The 19,577-nt window shown below is 44.3% G+C and overlaps 1 protein-coding gene across 1 annotated transcript in view; it reads right to left on the minus strand.

The window, feature by feature from the left end:
- LOC138452822 (adhesion G-protein coupled receptor F3-like) overlaps nt 1–19,577 on the minus strand; it is a 496,652-nt gene that overhangs the window by 148,260 nt on the left and 328,815 nt on the right. The window contains exons 13-14 of the mRNA XM_069605163.1: nt 5,406–6,794; nt 5,108–5,149 (exon numbers count right to left, since the gene is read on the minus strand). Of these exons, the coding sequence (XP_069461264.1) occupies nt 5,108–5,149; nt 5,406–6,794 (1,431 nt within the window). The remainder of the gene's footprint in view (nt 1–5,107; nt 5,150–5,405; nt 6,795–19,577) is intronic.

Below are 19,577 nucleotides of genomic sequence, written 5' to 3' on the forward strand. Positions count from 1 at the left end.
AGTCAGAAACCGGATTGCCGTAGACCAAGGAAGTTGTTGGATTTCAGGTACTTTTGAATTTGAAGATAAGCTGCTCTGTCTAGTTTGAGTAGGAAGGGCACTGTTGTAATGGGGCAGTAGTTAGTGGGAATTTTCGGGTCTAGTGTGGGCTTCATTAGTAGTGGGAGGACCCACGCATCTTTGAGGTTGGTGGGGATATTGCCTGAAGAAAAGGGGTTGTTAATGAGTGATGCGATGAAGGGGGCAAGCTCCACCTCACAGTCCTTGATGATGGGGGCTCGGGGGCTGGGCAAATAGTGCCTTAGCATTTAGAAGGTTTCAGGCTTCTGATTATTTTGGTGACTTCTAGCATAGAGACTCAGTGAAAGTCGAAGGGGAGGAGGGAGAGTGGAGGTGGAGGACAAGGTGTGGACCGTATTTCTGTTCCTGATAGTTTATTTGTGTTATTCTCCTCGATTTTGGTTTGGAGGAGAGCAATATTATCCAGTAGTGACATTTGGATATTGGAGCACAAGGTGGCATCTTTAAGGCAATTATCAGGGGGAGCAATGGGTGATTCGAGTTCTCACAGGATGGAGAAGAGTTCTCTTGGGACAAAGTTTGCATTTTGTATACTCTCGTTATAGGTTGAGCTTTTGGCTAGGAGGATGGCTTGTTTGTATGACTTGGCTGTTGAGAGGGAGTGTTCTTTGTTGGCGGCTGTCGAGGACTTTATCAACTGGGTCTCAGCGGCTCACTTGGTGGCACATAAGGCTTTGAGATTAGCGGTGAACCAGGAGTTTAGGTGGGCTTGCTGTCTGGGTTCGCGTGTCTTCAGCGGAGCTATCTTATTGATATTGGTGAGAGGCCCAAAATGACATACCGTAAGGCTAAACACTGAAATGACTTTGAGCCCTTCACTCCTACCAGATGTGAATCCTGAACCCACCAGAACATGGTTGGATACAAGGGTGTCTGGTTTCCGAAAATGTGGCACATGTACCATGTGCCAGTTTGCACATGAAGTGGCAACTCAAATTGTGGAATCAAGGTGAACAAAAATGAAAATGAAAGAGAATATAAACTGCCGCTCAAAATACAATGTATATGCAATAATATGTTCCTGCAAAAAGATTTACATTGGAAGCACGATTAGGGAAACAAGGACTCGCATAAGGGAACATTTTTCAACAATTGGAAGCCAGGATGCATCACTACCACTGGCCCAACACTGGCGGCTCAAACACCAGATGGAAGATAAAAAGACTCTAAGCTTTATTGGACTACAGAAAGTAAAAATGGGAAAAAGAGGTGGAAACCTGGAAGAAAAGCTGAGACAGATGGAAGCAAGATTGATATGTAAATTCAGGACAATAGAATTTGGTTTGAATCATGATAATGAAATGGGACATTTTCTATGAACCTAAACGGACAAAAAACTATAAAATGTGTATCATCTGAATATGACCTTATTGTGGGGGTAACTAACCCCAATGTGTGTCATCTGATCATGATGTTATTGTGTGGAAAATCACAAATATGTATATCTGTACTCCTAGTACTCTGGTAGTGAGTGGGAAGGGCAAAATATAGATGCTTTCCTATCAGATATTGACTTCATAGTTACCTTTACAAAATAGAAAATAATGTATGGATGGGTAATCTGAAAGCGGAGTATCTGAACATAATGATACATAACTATATAACATATAACTATTTTTTCTTGGGAGGGAAACCTCGACCTGAATGAGTTTAAGTATAAAGTGGATGTGGATTTTAGTAGGGTACATTTGGCACCAATATATATTTTTGTTTTATTCAGAATTATTTCTGACACATAGAAGACTAATGTGTTTTTTCTAGGATGCACCAATGAGACTATATGGCATACAAATGATCCGACATAGCATGGTAATATTGGGGAATAAAATGAGTGTATACGAAGGATTAGAACACTAATATGGTTTTTGACTGTTAAGAAATGTCTAATTCATGAGAATTTTAAAATGGGTTTCATTTTAGAAATTAGGTATTCAAAATATCATATTTGCACTCGATTGATGGCCGACATATGAAAAATGCACATTGTCGTGAACAAGGAATAATAATGTGATTTTGAATGGATGGTCGTAAGTTTTAAACCATTCCAATATGGCCGCCATGAAAACGGATGTAGAAACAGAGGAAGGATGGCCTCTGTAACCATGGTGACATTATAGATTACATGGAAGATCCTCGCGACGGGCCATTACTGTGTGAGGCCGACGCGAGGAGACTGGATTGAAACAAGCTCGAGGTAAGCAGACAGCGTGTGTTTTCTGAATGGGGGAGAGGAGATGTTTTTCTATGCCCGCATACGAGCTCCAGAGTATGCGTAAGGGGACACACGGATCATCTGTTAGTTACTGACTAGGCACAAAACGCTGGAATGCCCGAAACTAACGTGGAGGGATGCACTAAATAATTATATTTAATAATAACGATGAGTATTTAATGCGGAGCACACAATACGGGATTACACTAAACTAACGTGGAAAGATGGAAGAAACAGGTATATTTAAAAATATGACCTTAGGATTGCATAAAAACAAGGCACATTTTAGGTTACTCACCTTATTTAAAAACTATGCGCATGTAATATTAAAGAGGACCGTCCATCTCCCTTTCATGATGTACTGGCAAAAACCAAAAGGAGGGGAGTATTATGAGCACATGATGTAAGATGCCAAAAAAAAGTGTGTATAAATGGTTCAATGATGAGTATACAACTAGATTGCAAATCTATTTTGCATTTTCTTGACTATAGGGATTTACCCGGGATTTATGAGAGATACAAAGACAGGTAAGAGAGTTTGTTTGTTTTTCTTTAATTATTTGCTTATACTAGTGCACAAATGGACAGTGTCAAATGGAAGATGCTTTTAATCCAGACTGAATAATGTAATGTCTATTACAATACAAGACATAAAAAAGGACTAAGGAGAATTACGATAAAAGAAGTTTTTGAACTAGGAATAAATAGTGTAAACGAGGACCATTTAAGAATAATTATGCTAAAACATTTTTCTTTGTTTCTCTGTTTGTTATTTTCATGTATTTTTATTTTTCTTTCATTTTATTTTTTCTTCTCTCTGTTTTATGTTATGTTTGTTTGTAATGACTGACAAATGTCTTTTGGTGAAATACAATTCTAATGTTTATTCTCCATAATTATGTGAAACAATCCTCTGTTTGTTCTTGTTTTTCTGTGGGGTTCAACATATGAATATCCTTAAACAATATTGTACACAGAATATGATTAGTTTTTGGTTAATGCCCTATTTGTTTTGAAAAAGGCTCTTGAGTAGCCGAAACACGTGTAAACAAGGAATAAAAGGCTTTTTTGTTTTAACAAGGAATAAAGGGCTTTTTTGTGTTTTTGAAACAACTTGTGGCAGATCATTTCGTTTTTGTGTCTAACCAAGGAGGTAGGGGATTGCTTCCTCCTACAAGTGCCACAAAAGATGCGACACGGCTGAAATGCCTAAAACATTTAAACTGAGGTCGCCAACAGAAGAGGTTGTACCAACATAGATCCCGACAGAACAATCTACACTATCTTATTGATGGCTAGGTGGAGTGTTTGGTTGTAGAGTTCTACCATGGACACAGGGTCGCTGACTGAGTGTTGGTAGTTTAGTAAGGGTTGCAGCAATGGGACTGATGATGCAAGTGTTTCTGGAAAAGGAGGTAGGTGCAGCTTGCAATGCAACGCAAGTTTGGATGTTTTTGGGTATAGTGAACGAGATGATGTTATGGTCAGACCACAGGCATGGGGAGGGGGAGATGATTAGGGTTTGCAATTCAAATCGGCCAGCCAGTCTAGCATGCAACCTTTGTTGTGTGTGGGGCCTGTGATGTGGTGGGTTGACCCCAGTGCTCCGTTAGAGTTGGCTAGAGTCATCGCGTTGTTATCCGATGGGTCGTTTAAGCCTAGGTTTATGTCTCCCATGAGGATGATTCTGGACGATGGTTTAGTGTCATTTGAGAGGAGAATAGCGAGGGACAGGGTGGTCTGTAGATGGTATGGATGGCTAGTGTTTTGGTACTGGATAGGGATAGGGATAATCTTATAGAGAGAGTGGAATACTTGATTGGGCACTTCTCTAATAGCCAGGTGGTTCTTAGATATGATGGCTACATCTCCTCCTTTAGGGATCAGTCTGTTCATGCAGAAGATATTGTAGTTGTCGGGATGGCAATTGAGAGGGATGGTTCTGCAGCTGCGTACATCCAGCTTTTCGTGACGGCTAAGAGGTTGTTAGCTAAAATAAGATCTGAAATATCATCCGACATTGCCATCTAAGTGATAAGACAACCTTTATGACCATGCCAGGTATGATATTATTTTTGGTGTTAAATACCACTATTTGTAGATGCCATATTTTGTTTTGAAGGACATGGTTGGTGGCTCTTTTTTACTAGTGGTGGTAATTTGGTGGTAAATGGGCAGTAACACAGCAGAGCAGTTGTTCCATTGTAGCAAAATGGATGCCTTCTGAAATTGCTGTTCGTCTAACGGGAGTGGTATGTACTACTTACCACCAGCGATAGTATTTCCACCCCTTTCTGAAATGAGACACTAAGTGCCTCTGATTGGTCAATCTTCTCTGGCTTCTTGTGATAGGAAGATAGATATTAGGCTTCTTGTGATACGAGGATAGATATTAGGCTGATAGGACACCTGCTAGCTCTCCCAAAGTATTAGGAACATGTGTTAGTACCCCTATTGGCCAGTTAGCAGACAAACACTATTGTAGGAGGTCAGAATCTCCTGAAAGAATAGTAAAGCTCCTGTCTCAATATAAAATTAGAGAAATTATGTTTTTGTTTTTAACCTGGAACAAATATTCACTATATCAGTATCAGCATTTCCAACTTCTTTCACATTAACATGATGTAAAATCTCTTGTTTCGTATTTTTCACATTTTTCTCAGGTGAAGTGCCCTTGCTTAAGACATGCCTTTTTTACCCCAATTTAGAAATGTTCCCAAAAACAACTGGCCCACTAAAGAACTGGACAGCTTTTATTTGTGCCAGACATTATCATCTTCAAGAATTAGAAAATACTCTTGCTACCAAACATACCTTTTTCTCTGTAAAGCATGTGGTCACCAATATGAAGAAACCCTTGGGAAGAGAACATAGAAAGTTATCAAGGAAACAGGTCTCTACTTCAGTAATGTATACATCTTAAGCTTATTCAGATAGTAGAGGTTTACCATATTAGACTGGTCGGTCAGACACTTCTCACACTGATTCATAAATGCCTCAACCCATGCATTCATTTGTAAAGTTACTTATCCATTCATGTGTTCATCCATTCATTTAAGTATGACATTCATACAGATTTTCTCGAGTGATCTAGTCACCTAAGATGCAGTACCTGGAACGCATTCATCCCTGCAAATCCATAGGTAAAAACTTTTTTTGTCAACGGATCCAGATCCTTTAGCAAAGCAAATCCAAAAACCCAGGTTAAACCAAAAACAGGAGTAAGGACCAGGATCGCTTTCATAATACTTTTAGCCGTTTCTTTGTCCTCACTGTGGCTGGCATCTGAAACCGAGGGCCTCATCAGTTTGGAGATGACCACGATCAGGGTTAGGAAATTGATGACAATGATGGAACCAGCTGGGATGGCAAATGTGAGGATAGCCCCGCTGTCTGGGTTCAACCAACAGATTGACTGGTGGGTGTACCTGTCCCTTGGGTAGAAATATAAAAAGGTGCCAGCAGAAATTCCCGCTGGGAAGACGTAGCCCAAGCAGAAGGAGAGCGAGAGAAAGACTTTCTTCCGAAGATGGTGAAAGACGAAAACCAACTGGTGGAGGAGCATCATGCTCTGGCAAAGAGTCCAGAAGAAGAGCGACAAGTAGAAGAAATGGTTTAGGAACGTGATGGACAGGCAGATGAACTTCCTGCCTTTAACCGAAGGAAATGACGCCGCCAGGAAACAGATGTCTGCGCAGAGCAGTGAAAATGCAATGTTCACCAGAGCCGTGTGGCGGAAATAGGAAATGTTACTTCTGGCCACATACTTCCACACAAGCCACTCCATAGTAAGACAGATAAAAAGCGAAACGATGGAAACTCCCAGGCCGGCATATGTGATCTCATCGACTAGGAACAAAGGCTCTGGGTTTATCGACATCAGCACGGCAAAGGACGTCAGATGATTGCAAGTGCAGTATGTGAAATTCTCGTCTGACCACCCCACGCATCCTGCATCAGACCATCCTCCAACTCCAGCAGGTGGAAGGCTGAAGTCCCAGAAAACACAGTGCTGCACCATTCTTGCATGTGTGCTATTGATGCTGAAAGTCATATTTATCCCACCAAAATCACTAATGTTAGTATTCAAGTTGTTTATTTTAATGGACGTGGATTGGACAATGCTGTTCATCTGTGAATTCTCAAATTTTCCCGGGTTCATGGGTAGAAGGTTGCCCATCGTGGCATACGCCACGCTGGTTATGGTGAGGTTACCTTGATTGGAGAGATTGGCAATTGTGCCCTCATCGATGAACATGCTGACAGTAAGATTCATGTTGAACGTCTTCTGGTATGCACTCAGATCACACCCAGTGTCAAAGGAAGAACCTTTCAGCTGGATGCTTGGCAGCTCGATATCGAAGGTCTGGTTGTCTGTTTTCAGTAGCTGGCTGAACGTTTCCACAGACTTCAGCATGCCGGATGCCGGAGGCCCTTGTCCGTTGGATAAGGTAGATGCATAACTGCTACCAGTGATTTCCCCCGCAACAGAAAGAAAATTCTGAAAAACAGAAAATGATTGCATTAAGAATTAATTGTTTCAGTGACCAATATTTAAATTCATGAAAGGAAGAAAGTTCTGGAAACCAAGTGGCTTCCACACACCCATGTTTGTATGCACTATGATAAATGCGGGCACGGATAAATGAGCAGATCTAAAAAAGCAAATTTGTTCTCCAATATATCATGTGATGGAGCTCCAAATATTCTATTCCATATGAAAACATTATTTATTTATTCGTTTTTTGGGCCTCAGGGCGCAAAACAAGTGAAAGGGACCGATAATTTCATATTCTTTAGAGAAGACCGATGCCCATCAGAATGATATCGAGGCTCAACTGCCAAAGATTGGTAATACTTCCTGACTGAACTAATTGGCGTAATTCAGTGCTCAGTGCTTCAAACACACATGTGGGAAATCATTACAGAGACAAGCATTGTGTTCATTTATTTGAAAGAACTGCATGTTCACGAAATGTCAAATTGCACCCTCATATTTTCTTATAAATGTTTTCTCTCAGGGTCAATAACATTGATATCTTTAAAAGGGCAAGTTGTTCGTCGAGGCAAAAAACGCCTGATTGCAGCATAGACATGAAAAAAGACGTCTTGCATGGGTTGGACAGGAGTTGTTTGGTCGACTTTGTGGTAGTCACACAGTTGTTGATTTCCTCAGCATTGCGGGAGCTGGATGGTGTGAGATCAAACAAGGAAGATGCCAATTGGTTGAAGAAGGTTTATGATGGTAAAATAAAATAGTGTGGCCAATACGTTGGGAAAGGACTTTTCAGCTGGTTTCAAAAGGTTTTTGGTTCTCTCTTTAATATACAGAGCAATCGTCTTCCAAGTCCAAAAAATAAACTTCCACATTATGGCAGAGTGTTCTGGAGTTGCCGTCACAGTGCCTTCACACAAGGCTGTTGTACCCTCTTACATGGGGGCCTTAATACAGAAATCTTTCATTGATGCAAGTTCAGTTTTGCATGGCAATTGCCCATGGGATAAAATTGTCTGGGTTTAAATAGGTATTGCTTCAAAGCACTGTTGCATCAGGGCAGTTGTACCTTGCTCCAATTACCCTGCCTAGGTTTTGCCTTGCTCCAATTACCCTGCCTAATTGCACTGCGCTGATGGAAACCTACCATAGTATGCACCATGGTGCTTAAACATTAGGAGCTCAACCCTAGTCTGTTCTGTGGCATTTGCTTCTAATCAAACTACTGGCATGTTAGGAAGGTTTCTCACTCCTTCCTCAAGGGACCTCTCATGGGTTCCTCCATGTCACAGGTCTTCAGATCTCTCCTATTCTCGAAAGCATTTTGCTCATTACTAGAATTTTAGTAATATTCATTCGTTCGTACTTATGCCCCCTGACTTCTTTGAAATTGATTGACAAATTGGTACATAGTTGAAAACTCTCTTTTTTTCCTTTTTGTAACATAAAGAAACCAAATCCCAATTCCTGATGAATTGGCAGTAGTTGAATATAATCAATTGAAGTAAATTTGGCAATATATAAATCTTTTATGAAATCATTTAAACTTTTATTCCAAATTACATATGTATCCCTGGGAGGGATGGGGTAGTGTAAGCATTGCAGTGCATCATATACTTGATTCCCGAGTCAGCCGACTCAGCCCACCCACCGCTATTCCCACAAAATCAACAAAACCGAGTACCACATGTGGATAATAATAGTGACACAAACCACCAAAATATTATTCTTCACTTTGCCCAGAGATAATGTGAGGATTGTGTGTTTGTGCTTCATGAGCTAGAAGATTGTTCAGGGCTCAGCTAAACTGATCTGCATTGACCAATTCTGGGTAAGTTATAATTCGTTAAACACCATGGCCCGCATTCCGAGTAGGGCGGTAAGGGATACCGGGCACCGTTAATGAGACCAGTGCCGGTAATCCCTTACCACCCTACTACGAGTTTCCTTTGCCGGTCCGTCCTTAACGCCTGGTTTTAGCAGGCGTTAAGGACGAGACCCGCAAAGGGATACCAGGGTCAATAACGGTATCGCAATTTGCGGTACCGTTATCGCCGCCTTCCCCCTTCCCTCAAATGGGAATGGGGAATGACCCTGGTGAATGGGGAATTACCGGTCCCGCCGACCTCGGAATGGACCGGTAATTACTCCATTCACCAGGCCGGAGTTGGAGCGATTTTGGAGGCAGCCATGGTTACCTCCAAACTCGGATTGAGGGCCCATACCTTTACATTGGGGAAAAACAGTTAAAAAAAGTCTCAACATTGATTCACCAAGCAAAGTGCCGGAGGTAACACAGCAATAAAGAGATTATTCAAGATCCCACACCAATAAATGAAATGTCTAAAATTCACCTCTTTCAGATAAAATCATACTTTCCTAATGTATTTCTGCATTTCTCTGTTAAAACCACTAAAGCCAACCGTTTGACCATGTCTCCGAGCCACATCTCCAATGTCGCTTTTTAGATTTCCTCCTTTTGGTGATTGCTCTGATTTTTAGAAACCATCTATTTTTTGAATTATCAAGATTCATCATAGCATGAACATTTCCATCAATAGAAACTTGATGAGAAGGATTATAATTATTCATGAAGCAAATCCAATAGTATCTAGAACTTGAAACGAAATATTTTTTCTCATATGACATGCCTCTAATGTGTGCTTTAGGTAACTCCCAAACAGGTCAATTGATATTGAAAGTGTTGCCCATTCAATCATGTCTAGACATCATATACCACCTCTATTTCCAACTCTATTTTCAAGTCATCTATAACTTGCACACATTAGTTCTCCTCACTTAGTTGTAGATTCCCTAACTCTTTTTCTCCTACAGTCTTTTTTTAAAGAAAAACTATACTCTTATCAGGACTGGGTTGAAGCTAGAAATTATCTCCAATGGCTTTTACGTCCAGTAGGCCATCCAATTGCCTATATCTTATTTTAGCATTCTCTTATGACCATAAGCCATCCTGATTGTTTGGTTTGGGAGCCTTACCTACTGCTAAGGCTCAGGCATTCCACATTCTTCACATTTCTGTGGTCAGCTGGTGCTCCTTAGAGCATGTCACCAGCATGCTGCCTTCCCTTCTCGCTGGTTTGCCTGCATCCTTATACAACCAATTTCCCTGCTCTTATTAATGTGGCCCTGCTCTGCAGCAATAATACTGCCTGTCATGTGATTGGACTTCCTGGTGCCGTGAATGCATAGCTCGATCTTTTTGCCCGCACCTTCACAATGCTCTGTCCAACTTTCCTCCACCTCTCTCAAATACTAATGGCTACAAACCTCTCAGCGGGGTCTGTACCGGTTGCTGACAGTGTGAGGTGCCTTGTTAACGGCCCTCAACTTGCTCAGGCCTATAAGTTGGTTCCCACTTCAGGTTTTATTGGTTAGAATTCCTCACTAAGCAAATTATGTTTTATATAATGCAAATAGAAAAACAGGAGACTCAAACCATTCCATACGTGAGATTTCGTTCAGATGTCTATTGAATAATACATTGATCAGAATATTTTGTCTGAGCAGTTCTAATCAGTGTATTTCCACAAATACCGGTTTCTCGGGAGGATAGCTCAGGGGCAACATGCTCGCCTTGGAAGCAAGACAACACAGAGCACCACAGGTCTGATACTTGGGTCTGCGCTTAGAAACCTCTGGGTATTAAGCGCGTTATAAATAACCTATCATATCATATCATATCATATCAACAGGATATATTTCTTGCCAAGCCTAGCTTCGTCACAAGAAAGGTTCATGTCCTTCTAGTCGTAGTTATGTTCTTTGGAACTCTCATTATACGCAGACAGTGATTGGTAGTCATAGACAGAGAGGATGAGACTGGGTGTAAACAGGAATGGCAATGTAATGTCGTATAACTGCCTGCTAGAAAATAAAACAATTAGACAAACCATAGTCCCCCATTTAGACCGACAGACAGACAGACATACACACACACCACCACACTTACTTCAACTCACAATCAGAGATTCAAGAGAGACCATTTTACAAAAAATTAGTATCATTTTTTTTATCAAAGAACGGTGCAACATTAGGATTTATTATGTTTGTCTTGTCCTTAGCTATGCAGTGTCCAAGGGAACCTTTTTGACATGCCTATAGTTTAACCTTTTGCTGTATTTATCTTAGAACATGCAACCTAGCAAAACCTATACAGCATTCGCACCAATTCTGGGATTGATATATCGAGGGTTGACAGAAAGGACAGAAAGGATAGTAAATCATTAACACAAAAAAATCCCCTATGTGTTCAATTTCCCCAGGATGTTACAGACAGGTCCACATTCTTCCTTAAAAAAACATTGTGAAACTACAACTGCTGCAAAACAAAGCCCTCTGGGCTGCTCTGGGTCTACGGCCCTCAGATAACATCTCGGCCCCAGACGCAAGGTACACTGGCTCCCCATCCAAACCTGCTTTGAATTTAAAATGTGGACTTTCGCACACAGATGCAACTACAAAGAGGTCCCCCTCTATCTCAACAGCTGTATTGTCTCAATATGCCATGTGCGCCCTCTCCAATCATCCTCCTTCCTCTGTCTCTTCACTCCCAGATTCCACAGCAAAATAATGGGAGGCGCAACCTTCGTGGTCTCTGCCCCCTCACTCTGGAACTCGGGAGGATAGCTCAGGGGCAAGGCGCTCGCCTTGGAAGCAAGACGACAAGAAGCAACACAGGTTCGATCCCAGGGTCCGCGCTTAGAAACCTCTGGGTATTAAGTGTGTTATAAATAACCTATCATATCAAATCATTCTACCTAACATCAGAAATGAATGTGCCTACCTGACTTTCAGAACACTTGTTAAAACCTGGCTGTTCAGCAAATACGACTACGACTAATCCATACTACTTGCGTCTTGCTGCTTGCTGCTTTCATGTACTCTTTCCCAAATAGGATAGGACGGAATGGACGGAGATGCTGGAATGGACAGAATGGATAGAGTAGATGGAATAGATGGAATTGATAAAGTGGATGGAATAGATGGAATGGGTAGAGTGGATAGAATAGATGGAATGGATAGAGTGGATGGAATAGGTGGAATAGATGGTATGGTTAGAGTGGATGGAATAGATAGAGTGGACAGAATGAATAAGGCAGATGGAATGAGCAGAATTCCATGGAATTCGGCCCACACGTGTATCACTGTGCACCCTGCCCCCTGTTCCCCATACTGTCGATATATATCTGTATCCACCCTATATATGCTATATATCTGAACCGCCCCTATATACCCATATCGCCCCTGTCTCTAAGTGTCTGTTTGTCGCTATGTTCCCACCATCCTGTTCACCTGTTCACGTGCCTATTCTCGGGCGCTCTAAAGATAACCACCACATCACAACACTACTCTCTTCTATACACCATCACTCAACTAGAACACAGCTATACCCCTGATTAATTCGGCCTAGCTGTCCACATATGAATACGACCTCATCAACACCTCTTCACCCTAATAAAACGCAGCTAGCCGAGCACATTCCGGCATAGTTGCTCACATGTGCGTCCTTCAGGCCTAATGCAGCTAGAGCCCAGTCTGGATATCTACCCACCATACTGCACACATCCAACTGACACCTCCAGCACCACACCTAAACACTAGAACACAGCTTCCACCCGGCAATTACACCAGCTGCACACTTATCTGGTGCACCCACGCACCCTAAGACACTATCTCTCTCTACTGACCAGAACTACGGTTCCCGAGGGCGTTCAACCTACCAGCGCTTTTAGGTCATACCAATGATACATAGAGCGCTATATAAATGCCAAATAACATAACATAACAAATGTTAACTGTACAAATGCCATGATACCTCGGGTTTGAGCGGTCCACAAATGTAAAAAATAAAATAAAAAAACAAATGCTTATCTATCGGCAACCGATCGAAAGCCGTATTGGCTCGCGCAGCATGGTGACTTGGGTGAATGCCTATTATCATCTAAACCACTTTCTAGAAGCAGATGCATGACTTATTCGAAAAGGACCAACAATATAGGTGCACTTGTCAAGAAGACTAGAAATGACATTGCTGATAACTGTAACTTTTGCTGAGAAGGACAGAAAAGGAAGAACACAACACAAGGTGAGAATATGGAAAAGAACATACCTGGACTGCAGGTGTAATATGAGCAGGCAGCAGTAAGGTGGAGTCAGATGTTACTCACTTTACAGCTAGGAGCAGGATTGGATGCATGGGCCAGAATGCTGAGAACGATAGCTGCAGATGATGGTATGGAGTCAGATGTCTGCTTTTAAGCCATTCATCTTAAGGCGGTGACAACATGTGCAGGCACCAACTGCCTGGTGACAACTGCATGTACCTGCTAGCCCCCGTCCATTTGCAACGGAATCTGGTTTCCATCATCGGACACTAAACAATTGAATCCAAAGCATTCAACTAGAAGGGCCAAAGGGGTAACATACATGTTGAATAGTAAAGGAGACAATACTGACCCCTCTGGGACACCACAGACCAGGGAGGAGCAGCCTGAACAAAAATGAGTCTGAAATACAGCTTGGGAACCGTCTGAAAGGAAAGAGTGGACCCATGTTAGCGCCAAGCTGCCCACCCCGAGATTAGAGAGATGAGGGGCAAGCAGTTCATGGTCAACGGTGTCAAAAGCGGTCATAAGGTTGAGTAAAGTCAAGACTACTCTTGCGCAATCAGCGGCTTGTCATGGACTACACAAGACAGTCGCGGTACTGATAAAGCTGTGGCCACCACTCATTACAGGATTTTAACAGGAAAAGGAAGTTGAGAACTAGAACAGAAACTGCTAGATTCTGCTGGGTTCAGGTGTGCTTACTTTTAAAAGACAGCAACGATTTGTTTTTTAAATTCCACAGGGCCTCTGGCCATGATTAAAGAATCATTTATAGAGTTTGATTTTATGCCATATGTATTTATTTATTTAATTCATATTTGTATAGCGCACAGCAGCCCCAAGCATTGTGGCACTTGTTACAGCGAATGAGCAATCTTAGTTATAGTGTTCTACAATTATCATTTGCACTTTATGACATTACATAATAGTATACAATAAAAAAATTACATTACAGTATACAGTGGCAGTTGGGAGCAGTGGGGGCATGAGAGAAAATGGCGAGGGATGGAGGGGGTTAGTTCAGGAAGGAGGTTTTGAGATTTTTACGGAAGGCATGGAGGGAGGAATCAGTTTAAATATATTAGCCGGCTATGTATCTAATGGTGAACCAGACTGTTTGCCTGGTGTAATAAGACATGAGTTTCCGTGATAGTGACGCCGGAAAATGATGAAACTTAAACCTGAGCGATGGGATGGATTTGCTCTAGAACAAAAATGGGGGAGTATTAGTTCGTAAGCACCTATGTCTTCAAAGAAGTGAAGATTTATGCTTGAAAAAAACAAATCTAGGAAACCACAGAGAAGCTGCAAGGGAATAATAGGAGTAACCGTCAAATCTGGTGAGGAGAGAACTTGCACAGCGCAATAGATTTCCATGATGGAGTTGGATGCATTGTAAAGTCAATTGGGAAAGAAGACCTTCTTAGCAGTGAAAATAGGAACTGCATATCCTCGCAAGGCTGAAAGTGCCTGCTCTAGATGACGGTCATAGTTTGTCCCCTATTCTCGTTCTAAATCACATAGCACAGTTCAGAGTAGCTGCAGGGTCTTTGTGAACTATATATTATGCTTATTAACATAATAGAGATAAGGAGATAATATAGATCTAGCTATCTAAATCCAGTATAATAACTGAGTCCGGTGGCAAAGTGGAGATTATTGAAACATGACATTTCCTAAAATAGGGCTCATATCCCCAGTTTCAGAACATCCTAAAAGGAATGGTCTTCATCCTTTCGAAGATCGCGATTACACAGTCAGCATGCACAAGGGGGATGATCTCCTACAGGGAGCAGGAGATCCAGGGCCTTCAGACCCATCCAGAAGGTTTCAAGATATCTACTGCAATGGAAACGTCAAAGAAGGGAAAATAAGTCGAGACAACCGTCATCCCACCAGCCTGTAAATGGTCCACCTGGAATACACAACATCCATCTGAGAAATGCAATGGGAAAATCCCAAGTTGGGAAGCAACCATCTTAAGTCAGCACCCAGACTGCAAGTCGTATATCTCTGACATGTGGGGAAAATTCCATGGGTCAGTAATTGGGGGAGAAAACTTCCATCCTATAGAATGATGTCCTATAGATTGTAACATACTGTGTAATTAATTAATTAAGCTTTTGTAAAGCACTTCCAACTAGAGACCAGTCTGTAAGTGCAGGACCGGGATTCGGTCTGCTCTGCTTTGTCTTGCTTCCAAGACAAACGAGTTGCCCCTGAGCTGAACGAAAGTAACAAATGCCATGCCCTAATGAAGTAATGATGGCCTATATAATGATGTCATAAAAGGTTGTATCTCGCCACCAGTGACTTGGAAGGAGTTGGCATCTCTGCCCTTGCACTTGATTGAGATAGCGTGGGCCATCTCGTCAGTACTGTTCACAGGCCAGAGTGGTTTTGCCAGCTGTTGCTCATCAGTTGCCACATGTTGGTAACCATACTGGAGGGTATTGACATTTCTTTGGCTCAAGAGTGACCAGATTTCCAGTTGATGCCATATGCTCACAGGCAGAGCCGAATTTGCAAGACTGACGTCTTATCATGGAGCTTGAACAGAAATTAGTAGTTACAGCTGCGTCATGGTCCTGAGTGCTGCGTCATGGTCCTGAGTGCTGCGCCATGGTCCTGAGTGCCGCGCCATGGTCCTGAGTGCTGCGCCATGGTCCTGAGTGCCGCGCCATGGTCCTGAGTGCTGTGCCATGGACCTGAGTGCCGCGCCATGGTCCTGAGTGCTGCGCCATGGTCCTGAGTGCTGCGCCATGGTCCTGAGTGCTGCAAGTTGTAAATGGAATGAGGTCTTGTTGTCTAACAAGTGGGCGCATTCATTTTCCATCTTGAAGAGGCGGAAGTGATTGAATCAACACGCGTACATCAGCAGACGCGTGGGGTTATTTGCGATAATAAATGGAGGTGTAAAATCGAGGTATATTCCTTTTAAGACTGGATTAAATACCATGCCCTATTTTCCAGCTCGTTCCAAGCGTAGAAGGGCAACAAATCACAGCGTGCATCTCCACTTTGCTTTCCTCCTCCTTCTTGTCGGAGCACGTGCTTTTTACACATGCATGACATTTCCATGCAAGCTCAACACCGCGCTTCACATTTACAGCTCCTCAAAAGCAGTCGGATTCTAAAAGAATCCCTTATATAACACCACCAGCAATGTGTAATTTGCAGACAGTGGGCCTCATTCCGAGGTTGGAGGTAAGTACTGGTCGTTTCCGGCATGGCGGAAAGTACGACTCCGGCAAGGTGACAGACCGCTAATTGCGTCCCATTCCTTTTCGCCATGCCGGAAAAGTACCTAGCGGCATGCCGCAAAACCCCCCGAAAAACCCCTACCGGCCTGCTGCGACACGTACATTACAACACCGCCATGGAAGCAGCAGCGACAGTAAATAACGGGGACCGTAATATACGGATCCCGTAAATTACGGTCACCGCAAAACAACGGAACCGGAAATTACGTCATCGCACAGGAACGGGAAGGAGCGCGGCGGCCATCTTTAAAAACACAATCCATTGCCATCCTCATCAGGCAGCACCCTTGGGAGCAATCCGAAGTTGGGGAAAGCATCAGGAACCCAGGAACTATGCCTAAAGCACCTAAGAAGTCTGCGGACCGGCTCCGCAAGAAGCGATTCTGCCCTGATGAGCTCCAGGTCATGGTGGACTACCTGGCAGAACACGCTGACGTGGTGTTCAGCCCCGACATGCGGAGGGAGTCCACTATCCGCAAAAAGAACATCTGGGCAGAAACCGCCCAAAGGGTGAGCGCTGTAGGCTCCACCCCTCGCACCCCCAAGGACTGCCGCAATCGGTGGGATGACTTGCGGGTGCGGGTGCGGGGACTCCTCACTGCCAACAGGAGTCAGGCCATGCAGACTGGAGGGGGCCCAAGTTCCCCTGTGCGACTTGAGCCATGGGAGGAGACATGCGCCGCAATGATTGGCACGGAATGCATAGAGGGCATCGGTGAAATGGACTGCGGGGCAACGTCGTCTGCCGATGGAGGTGAGTGTCCAAAGTCAACACTGCCAATGGCAATTGCATGATGTAGACTCCCCAAAGGGCCATAAAAGGCACCTTGTCATGTAGCCACCCCCCCATCCAACTAATGCAGAGTCAACTGCAACGCAATCAAGGGCCAAGTGCAAGTACATAACACACATCAGCCATAGTGCAGTAACTTGCACATTCCATCATGCACATTGTGTATCAGGTTCGGCAGTGTGTGAGCCAGACTGCACATTACTATGGCAGGATGAGTCACTCCGACACATGCGTACACATGCATACATTCAATTCACCTTCATATGTACTAGTACTGTTGCAACGCCCAGAGGGCCACAAACCCCAAATTACAGAAATGTGAATGCAGCGATCTATGCAATTAGCGCATCATACAATCACTCATGTTGTCCCTCTCCTCTACCCCCACAGGCACCGATCATGACAGCGGGGATACCCAGACGACCCGTCCATCCACCTCCACGTGCAGAGGCCGGTCCCGGAGCATTCCAGCACGGAATAAGAAAACAACCCAGGCATCACAAACGCCAGTGGAGGATGCACCACCACAATCCCTCCCTGCCTCGGCACCTGCCACATTAGACACCCCAAGGTCCGCAGAATCAAGCATTGCTGGGGAGTTGGCAGCTACGGCCACCCAGGAGAATTTGGACAGCCCCTTATCGATCTGTGGTGCCACTGAGGAGGACTTTTACCCCACAGTCCACACCCCGGAGCCCACCAATGTCCCCCTGCCATCAAGCAGTGACTCTGTGGAGCAGGAAACACCTGGCCGTAGTGCTCCGGCAGATCCTGGACCTATTCCACCAGTTGAGGCCATGCCAGGGCAGGTAGGCCCAAGACCCGCCAGGAATGTACCTACATACATTGATGAACCACGTGCACATCAGCTGACGGACCTCATCAATGTGTTCATGGAGGACACCCGCCAGGCCAGGGTGGAGTGGGTGGATGAGCTAAGGCAGATGCGTCAGGCGGTCACTGACAGCAGCAATAGGTTGTGTGCGGTCCTGGGACGCATCGCGGATGCCCTGGAAGCTGCACCTCCCACACGACAGCCCCAGCGGGAGGACACACCGTCACAGTGCTCCTCCACCCAGACCAGCCCGCTCCGACGCTCATTGCGTACATTGCGCCGGCCCAACATGGATCCCCCTGGCTCTGGGGGCACGCCTTGAACATGCTGGCACACACATGTGGCCTATGTTGGCCTTATGGCACTATTCTGGGGTTGTTGTGGGTGAGGGGGAGGGGAGTGAGGGTGTGTTTGCGAGTTGGGGGGAGGGGGAGATTGGTGGAGCTTTTGTTGTACACGTTTCATGACAATTATTCAATACACTGGTTGTTCATAATGTAAAACGGAGTGGACATTGATCATTGCGCAGGTGTCATTTGATGTCTCACAGTGCATGGAAGGCAACATTTGCATCCTGGGGAGTCCGTGGTTGGTATATGTAGTCCCTTGTGTGCTTGAGGAGGGCATCCAGCACTTGGTTCAGTATCCGGGTAAATAAGGGTTGTGATATACCATGCATGTGCCCCACTGTGTGCCGGTAGGTGCCTGTGGCAAGGAAGTGGAGCACAGTCACTACCTTCAGTGGAGGGGGGATGGCAGAGCTTTATTCTATGAAACTCACTATGTCGTCATGTATCAGGTCCACTATGGTGGTGATGGTGTCATGGTCAAGCCGGTACAGGGTGTGGATCTGATGTGGTGTTAGGTTGAAGGAGGTGGCTCAGATGCGAGGGATTGGGGGCTGCCGGCGTGGTAACGGTGGATGCACTGGTGGTGCATGCTGGGCCTGTCTCACCCTCCGTCTCCTCCTGTGTGTCCTCTGTGGTTGGGGCTGTGGTTGTTGTTGTTACTGCCTTGCAAGCAAGGCCTCCAGCTCCAGTTGTGCCACTACTATTGGTATCATCTTGGTGTGGAAGAGGGTGTGGTGTGTGGGTATGCTCATTTTGTGCTGTGCCAGACTCCATTGGCTACACCTGTGCTGATTGTGTGCACCTGTGGCTGTGGAAACCACTGCTCAGTGTTCTTAACTCCTTCTCTGAGATTCCTGTATGTACTCCATGCCGGTAAGGTACTTTACGGCCTTAAGGAGACCGTTATTTACGTGTGCTCCTTACTTGCGATCAGCTCCGGTTTACGCCATGCCGTTGATTACGCCATGGTGGTGTGCGCGCGCGACCCATGACCGTAAATTACGGCATTGTTGTTTACGGTGCCGTAATTTACGGTCTGAAGGGTCGGAATGGCATGGAGCGGAAATCCATGCCGGTAAATCATTACCGGCATGGTTTGTACCTTACCTCCAACCTCGGAATGAGGCCCAATGCCTTCAGTTTTAATCTCTGCTTTGAGCGAAAGAAGACGATGCCGCAAATTTTGGAATGGACTCCAATGGAATCGACCCGCTATTGAGCAAGTGCAATTGCAGGCGCATTCCATTGGCATTGATCGCTTTCACGCCTGCATGAAAATCTCGTGACATTTTCATGCAGGTATGGGATACGCCTTAGGCTTGCACCTGCTGAAGACCATGTGGATTCCATAGAAATCCATTATAGAACGCTGCCTGCAGAGCTTCATTTGTGGGAGCCGTAATATCTCTCGCAATTGAGA

This window comes from Ambystoma mexicanum, chromosome 4p (assembly GCF_040938575.1).
Source record: "Ambystoma mexicanum isolate Mex_15411 chromosome 4p, UKY_AmexF1_1, whole genome shotgun sequence".
NCBI classification, from domain to species: domain Eukaryota; kingdom Metazoa; phylum Chordata; class Amphibia; order Caudata; family Ambystomatidae; genus Ambystoma; species Ambystoma mexicanum.